An 8,673-nucleotide genomic window follows, 5' to 3' on the forward strand; every position below is an offset into this window, starting at 1 on the left:
GTATTAACAACCAGTTGATTGACAAAGTCATGAAAAAGTGGAAGAATTGAATAAACCACATTTTGGCTATGATAAAAGATATGCCTCTGGGGTCAAAATGATCCATGTCAGAAGTATGGTTCAATGCAAATATGTAGTGGGTGTAAAGTTTGTATTAAATTCTCACTCATTAAAAACGAATCAATCAACACATGCTTCTCTTTGAACGACTTAATATAAAATTAAACTTTTATGAAATAAATGAAAAATAAACGTTTGGTTCCTCAACTGCGTTGCCCCCTCCAGTCAGCAGATGGCGATGTGCGTCTTTTAGGTTCAGGCGATGCTGCCAGTGTGACGTATAATCTAGTGGACGGGACGCTCCTTCAACAACAACAACTAGTCAGACACCTCGGTAGCTTTCTAGCAAACATAGCTACAACATTCACGCTCTTTACACTGGTTTGGTGTATATTAGTCGCAGTGTTTTAAACACACTTCTGTCGTATGTAGTTCATGCCAGTAGGTTACAGTAGGTTGTAACTCTTTAGGTCATGCCAGTAGGCTACAGTAGGTTGTATCTCTGTAGGTCATGCCAGTAGGTTGTATCTCTCTAGGTCATGCCAGTAGGTTACAGTAGATGGTATCTCTCTAGGTCATGCCAGTAGGTTACAGTAGGTTGTATCTCTCTAGGTCATGCCAGTAGGTTACAGTAGGTTGTAACTCTCTAGGTCATGCCAGTAGGTTACAGTAGGTTGTATCTCTGTAGGTCATGCCAGTAGGCTACAGTAGGTTGTACCTCTCTAGGTCACGCCAGTAGGTTACAGTAGGTTGTATCTCTCTAGGTCACGCCAGTAGGTTACAGTAGGTTGTATCTCTCTAGGTCATGCCAGTAGGTTACAGTAGCTTGTATCTCTCTAGGTCATGCCAGTAGGTTACAGTAGGTTGTAACTCTCTAGGTCATGCAAGTAGGTTACAGTAGGTTGTATCTCTCTAGGTCATGCCAGTAGGCTACAGTAGGTTGTAACTCTCTAGGTCATGCCAGTAGGCTACAGTAGGTTGTAACTCTCTAGGTCATGCCAGTAGGTTACAGTAGGTTGTATCTCTCTAGGTCATGCCAGTAGGTTACAGTTGGTTGTATCTCTAGGTCATGCCAGTAGGTTACAGTAGGTTGTATCTCTCTAGGTCATGCCAGTAGGTTACAGTAGGTTGTATCTCTCTAGGTCATGCCAGTAGGTTACAGTAGGTTGTAACTCTCTAGGTCATGCCAGTAGGTTACAGTAGGTTGTAACTCTCTAGGTCATGCCAGTAGGTTACAGTAGGTTGTATCTATCTAGGTCATGCCAGTAGGTTACAGTAGGTTGTATCTCTCTAGGTCATGCCAGTAGGTTACAGTAGGTTGTAACTCTCTAGGTCATGCCAGTAGGTTACAGTAGGTTGTATCTCTCTAGGTCATGCCAGTAGGTTACAGTAGGTTGTATCTCTCTAGGTCATGCCAGTAGGTTACAGTTGGTTGTATCTCTCTAGGTCATGCCAGTAGGTTACAGTAGGTTGTAACTCTCTAGGTCATGCCAGTAGGTTACAGTAGGTTGTATCTCTCTAGGTCATGCCAGTAGGTTACAGTAGGTTGTAACTCTCTAGGTCATGCCAGTAGGTTACAGTAGGTTGTATCTCTCTAGGTCATGCCAGTAGGTTACAGTAGGTTGTATCTCTCTAGGTCAATCCAGTAGGTTACAGTTGGTTGTATCTCTCTAGGTCATGCCAGTAGGTTACAGTAGGTTGTAACTCTCTAGGTCATGCCAGTAGGTTACAGTAGGTTGTATCTCTCTAGGTCATGCCAGTAGGTTACAGTAGGTTGTATCTCTCTAGGTCATGCCAGTAGGTTACAGTAGGTTGTAACTCTCTAGGTCATGCCAGTAGGTTACAGTAGGTTGTATCTCTCTAGGTCATGCCAGTAGGTTACAGTAGGTTGTATCTCTCTAGGTCATGCCAGTAGGTTACAGTAGGTTGTATCTCTCTAGGTCATGCCAGTAGGTTACAGTTGGTTGTATCCAAGTGGAAACAATTATCAACCCAATGTGGAAAGTGTTGAATTTGGTCAACAACAAAATAAATGGCTTATTTCCTACATGAGGTTTACTTGATCTAACAGAAGTTTCGTAATGATTAAGTTGTTACGTGGACACGTGACATACCACAACTTTGATAAAAACACTATAGGAGTTGTCTCCAGATCGCTATGCATATTCATGCTAGTAGCTTAGCATCTCTCTCCATTGAATACAGGCGGTTGACGTCAACAACCCTCATAGAATATAAACAATAGATTACAATAATAAGATGTATCCACCAATCCAAAGACAGGATAGGTGGGAGATAGACAACCCACAGTGCAGCTTTGTGGACAACGACTCCCCTTGTCAGGGCGGAGAGACATCTTGTCAGTATATCCATAATCTTTGGTGTAGCCAACCCAACTCTCACATGGCTCTATTGGGGGTCACGGTGTGTAGTAAAACATCACTACATTAAAATCACTACATGCCGTGGCCCCCAGTCTGCGGTCAGCAGATAGACCCTCCTCAAATATATATGTTAAGTCACTTTTTGGAAACGGAACGGAGAAAACAAGGGGTAGCTTGTTCTCTACGCCGTCTGATTCTAGACATATCAGTCATCATCCCAGGACCCTCCGTTGAAGAGGTATTGACGAGCCAACTCCGAATATCCAAAGTTAAAAACGAATTGAAGGCGGTACTTACTGGTGTTACTCAGATCTCCCGTCTCCTCCCCTTCATCTTCCAATGTGACAGTAATCTCTCCTTCCTTCTTCACTCCAAAAACAGCATCATCCTCTTCTTCCTCTTGTTTAACTGAAACGTCTTTCTCTTCTTCTTTCACTGTAACAGCCTCACCCTCTACTTCTTGTTTTACTGTAACATCCTCACCCTCTACTTCTTGTTTTACTGTAACATCCTCCTCTTCCACTTCCTCCTCTTCTTTTACTGTAACATCCTCCTCTTTCACTCTGAACGCGTCTTCCTCTTCTTTCACTGTAACGTCTTTCTCTTCTTCTTTCACGGTAACAGCTTCACCCTCTACTTGTTTTTGTATTGAAACAGCCTCCTCTTCCTCCTCCTCTTTGACGAGAGCTTCTTTCTCCGTCCAGCAGGCCTCATCTTCTTTAACAGGAGGAGAGTAGCTTTGTGAACTCATGGTCGGAGATGTTAGCTAGCTAGGCTAATGCTAACTTAACCAGCCCGCTAGCTGAATAATAACAAAAACACCGTAAATATGAAATTAAAACGGATAACTAACTAGACGACAGAAGTGGGTTTAAAACACAGTGCCTAATATACACTAAAGCATCTAAAGAGCTTTATTGTTCGGCTATTTTGTCTAACAAGCTACCGAGGTGGCTGAGTAACTGTTTGCTGTTGAAAGAAGAGTTCCGTCCACTAAATTATACGTCACACCAACTGCATTACCTTAAATTCCCACACCGCCATCTGCTGACTGGAGTGGGTAACGCAGTTGAGTAAAATGTTTATTTTATTGTCAGACAAAAAGTTAAAGTGTAGGAAGCATGAGTTTTTACTCACCAGCGTAACAACACAGTGTGGTTAAAGACCTAGTAAGCTAGTTGTAGTCACGATATGGTTACCTATAAGTACAAACAGTTATGTTTTTGCATTATTACAAATGTATTAACTTATTTCGGGAAATCTTCTAAACTACCCACAATGCACTATTTCCCAACGTCATATGTATTATGAACTCTATGCTACCGAGTTTGTATGCCAGTATAACGGTGTAATGAAGTTACATTTTAAAAAATGTATTTAACCTTTATTTAAACAGGCAAACCAGCTAAGGACAAATTCTTATTTACAATGACGGCCAAACCCCTGCCAAACCCTAACCCAGACGATGCTGGGCTACTGTGCGTTGCCCTATGGGACTCCCAATCCGGCCTGTTATGATATAGCCTAGTTTTGAACCAGGGTCTGTAGTGACACCTCTAGCACTGAGATGCAGTACCTAAAATCGCTGTTCGTGTGTTTACATTACAGTCAGTGATAAAGGATGTGATTCTGGGTAACCCAATGTGATTCTGGGTAACCCACAGGAGATTTTTGGAGAAATTGGAAATTGAGTGGTCCTGGGATAGAAATGTATAAAGTTGACATTACATCATAAAATCCACCTATTACATCATAAATTAGCAATTTATGTTTTAGTAACTTCTGTTGTTGGTTTGGCGTCAAATAAGCCTTTCTTTATATGTAATTTGCGAATCTCAGTTTTCCATGTGGGTTTTATGCTAAAGTTCCCTCTTTCAAGTTGGTAGCAAACTGGAAAATGCATCATATTCAGAATGCTATTTATATCCTGTCACTACTGATCATTCATCCACACTGGATCTTCTTTAGGAGTGCTATTTATATCCTGATCATTCATCCACACTGCATCTTCTTTAGGAGTGCTATTTATATCCTGATCATTCATCCACACTGCATCTTCTTTAGGAGTGCTATTTATATCCTGATCATTCATCCACACTGCATCTTCTTTAGGAGTGCTATTTATATCCTGATCATTCATCCTCACTGCATCTTCTTTAGGAGTGCTATTTATATCCTGTCGACTACTGATCATTCATCCACACTGTGTGTCTCATCAATGCAGGTAATTTATGACATGTATAAAGTATGTGTTTTATAAACTCATGAACACCAGCCAGTTTATCAGCCCGGTTCTGTTAGTTTAGGTGGATTATACTTCTTCACCACCAGAGGGGGACATTGAGTAATATTCCAGGTTAATTTGATATATTTTGAAACTAAAATGGATGACAGTTTATTCTGATGTTGTGAATATGAGATTACACATGGAAACTATGTATTCATTTTATTATAGTACATTAGGAATTAGTAGGAATTGTTAAATCCACCATGCGATCACAAAAACTTTGATAGACATTTCAACAACAAAAAAGTTAATATAGATCTTGATTTCTTTTTTTGTTAGTATATTATACGGCAGATTTGTGGAGAATTACTATCGGAGTGCTATTTATATCCCGTCACTACTGATCATTCATCCATACTGTGTGTGTCCCATCATTGCAGCTTTGGAAATAAATGAACTGTCCATCCATTGCTCCTTCCTGTGTTGACTCACTGACTTGAGAGACGGGAACAGGAAGGTCACACTAGGTTGATATCTAGCTCAAGCTTGCAAACGTTAACCACACCTTTCATGAACTGTGTGGTTGTGTTATCTAGAGGGAACCCGTTAGCACGGTAGGCTCTGGTGCCTTCTTGCTGTGGGCTCAAATCGACAGAGGAAATCAACCTGCTTGCTCCTTTTTGTTTTGACAACTTTTCATTAGGGATGTTATGTTTGATACCGGAGCTACGAGGCCTGCGTCCAAATCGCTAAGCAGTAAACTTCAAAGCAGTGTACCGATGCCTGTATCACTTTATCAGCAGCACGTCATCAATGGCGTCTGAAGCTTCATTTGATCAAACAACCACCTGATTGGTTTGGTATTGGGCTTGTTCGACACTGCAGGCGACTGCAGACTGACTGATCTACACATCACCTTACATCATAAATAACTACTCATTATTATTTATAAATCAGTCAGCCAGTCCATTTACCCACAATTCAGCATGGATTTCATGCTCTCGAACACGGCCAGTGGTTTAGTAGATGACATAAAGGCTATGCTGCTACGGTGTGGGATGTCATCTATAATAATGACATAAAGGCTATGCTGCTACGGTGTGGGATACCATCTATAATAATGACATAAAGGCTATGCTGCTACGGTGTGGGATACCATCTATAATAATGACATAAAGGCTATGCTGCTACGGTGTGGGATACCATCTATAATAATGACATAAAGGCTATGCTGCTACGGTGTGGGATACCATCTATAATAATGACATAAAGGCTATGCTGCTACGGTGTGGGATGTCATCTATAATAATGACATAAAGGCTATGCTGCTACGGTGTGGGATACCATCTATAATAATGACATGAAGGCTGTGCTGCTACGGTGTGGGATACCATCTATAATAATGACATAAAGGCTATGCTGCTACGGTGTGGGATGTCATCTATAATAATGACATAAAGGCTATGCTGCTACGGTGTGGGATGTCATCTATAATAATGACATAAAGGCTATGCTGCTACGGTGTGGGATACCATCTATAATAATGACATAAAGGCTATGCTGCTACGGTGTGGGATACCATCTATAATAATGACATAAAGGCTATGCTGCTACGCTGTGGGATGTCATCTATAATAATGACATAAAGGCTATGCTGCTACGGTGTGGGATGTCATCTATAATAATGACATAAAGGCTATGCTGCTACGGTGTGGGATGTCATCTATAATAATGACATAAAGGCTATGCTGCTACGGTGTGGGATACCATCTATAATAATGACATAAAGGCTATGCTGCTACGGTGTGGGATACCATCTATAATAATGACATAAAGGCTATGCTGCTACGGTGTGGGATACCATCTATAATAATGACATAAAGGCTATGCTGCTACGGTGTGGGATACCATCTATAATAATGACATAAAGGCTATGCTGCTACGGTGTGGGATACCATCTATAATAATGACATAAAGGCTGTGCTGCTACGGTGTGTCATCTATAATAATGACATAAAGGCTATGCTGCTACGGTGTGGGATACCATCTATAATAATGACATAAAGGCTGTGCTGCTACGGTGTGTCATCTATAATAATGACATAAAGGCTATGCTGCTACGGTGTGGGATACCATCTATAATAATGACATAAAGGCTATGCTGCTACGGTGTGGGATACCATCTATAATAATGACATAAAGGCTGTGCTGCTACGGTGTGGGACGTCATCTATAATAATGACATAAAGGCTATGCTGCTACGGTGTGGGATACCATCTATAATAATGACATAAAGGCTGTGCTGCTACGGTGTGGGATACCATCTATAATAATGACATAAAGGCTATGCTGCTACGGTGTGGGATACCATCTATAATAATGACATAAAGGCTATGCTGCTACGGTGTGGGATGTCATCTATAATAATGACATAAAGGCTATGCTGCTACGGTGTGGGATACCATCTATAATAATGACATAAAGGCTATGCTGCTACGGTGTGGGATGTCATCTATAATAATGACATAAAGGCTATGCTGCTACGGTGTGGGATGTCATCTATAATAATGACATAAAGGTTATGCTGCTACGGTGTGGGATACCATCTATAATAATGACATAAAGGCTGTGCTGCTACGGTGTGGGATACCATCTATAATAATGACATAAAGGCTATGCTGCTACGGTGTGGGATACCATCTATAATAATGACATAAAGGCTGTGCTGCTACGGTGTGGGATACCATCTATAATAATGACATAAAGGCTATGCTGCTACGGTGTGGGATGTCATCTATAATAATGACATAAAGGCTATGCTGCTACGGTGTGGGATACCATCTATAATAATGACATAAAGGCTATGCTGCTACGGTGTGGGATACCATCTATAATAATGACATAAAGGCTGTGCTGCTACGGTGTGGGATACCATCTATAATAATGACATAAAGGCTATGCTGCTACGGTGTGGGATGTCATCTATAATAATGACATAAAGGCTATGCTGCTACGGTGTGGGATGTCATCTATAATAATGACATAAAGGCTATGCTGCTACGGTGTGGGATGTCATCTATAATAATGACATAAAGGCTATGCTGCTACGGTGTGGGATACCATCTATAATAATGACATAAAGGCTATGCTGCTACGGTGTGGGATACCATCTATAATAATGACATAAAGGCTATGCTGCTACGGTGTGGGATACCATCTATAATAATGACATAAAGGCTATGCTGCTACGGTGTGGGATACCATCTATAATAATGACATAAAGGCTGTGCTGCTACGGTGTGGGACACCATCTATAATAATGACATAAAGGCTATGCTGCTACGGTGTGGGATACCATCTATAATAATGACATAAAGGCTGTGCTGCTACGGTGTGGGATGTCATCTATAATAATGACATAAAGGCTATGCTGCTACGGTGTGGGATGTCATCTATAATAATGACATAAAGGCTATGCTGCTACGGTGTGGGATGTCATCTATAATAATGACATAAAGGCTATGCTGCTACGGTGTGGGATGTCATCTATAATAATGACATAAAGGCTGTGCTGCTACGGTGTGGGATACCATCTATAATAATGACATAAAGGCTATGCTGCTACGGTGTGGGATACCATCTATAATAATGACATAAAGGCTGTGCTGCTACGGTGTGGGATGTCATCTATAATAATGACATAAAGGCTATGCTGCTACGGTGTGGGATGTCATCTATAATAATGACATAAAGGCTATGCTGCTACGGTGTGGGATGTCATCTATAATAATGACATAAAGGCTGTGCTGCTACGGTGTGGGATACCATCTATAATAATGACATAAAGGCTATGCTGCTACGGTGTGGGATGTCATCTATAATAATGACATAAAGGCTATGCTGCTACGGTGTGGGATGTCATCTATAATAATGACATAAAGGCTATGCTGCTACGGTGTGGGATACCATCTATAATAATGACATAAAGGCTATGCTGCTACG

At 41.1% G+C, this 8,673-nt stretch overlaps 1 protein-coding gene across 1 annotated transcript in view; it reads right to left on the reverse strand.

Moving 5' to 3' along the window:
* The window catches only part of LOC145876069 (uncharacterized), a 21,024-nt gene extending 15,781 nt beyond the window's left edge, over positions 1-5,243 (reverse strand). The window contains exon 1 of the mRNA XM_082971842.1: positions 5,237-5,243. Coding sequence (XP_082827968.1) covers positions 5,237-5,243 — 7 coding nt within the window. The remainder of the gene's footprint in view (positions 1-5,236) is intronic.
* Positions 5,244-8,673: the final 3,430 nt, after the last annotated feature.

Source organism: Salmo salar, unplaced genomic scaffold, assembly GCF_965601325.2.
Source record: "Salmo salar unplaced genomic scaffold, fSalSal1 ptg000432l, whole genome shotgun sequence".
Lineage (NCBI taxonomy): Eukaryota > Metazoa > Chordata > Actinopteri > Salmoniformes > Salmonidae > Salmo > Salmo salar.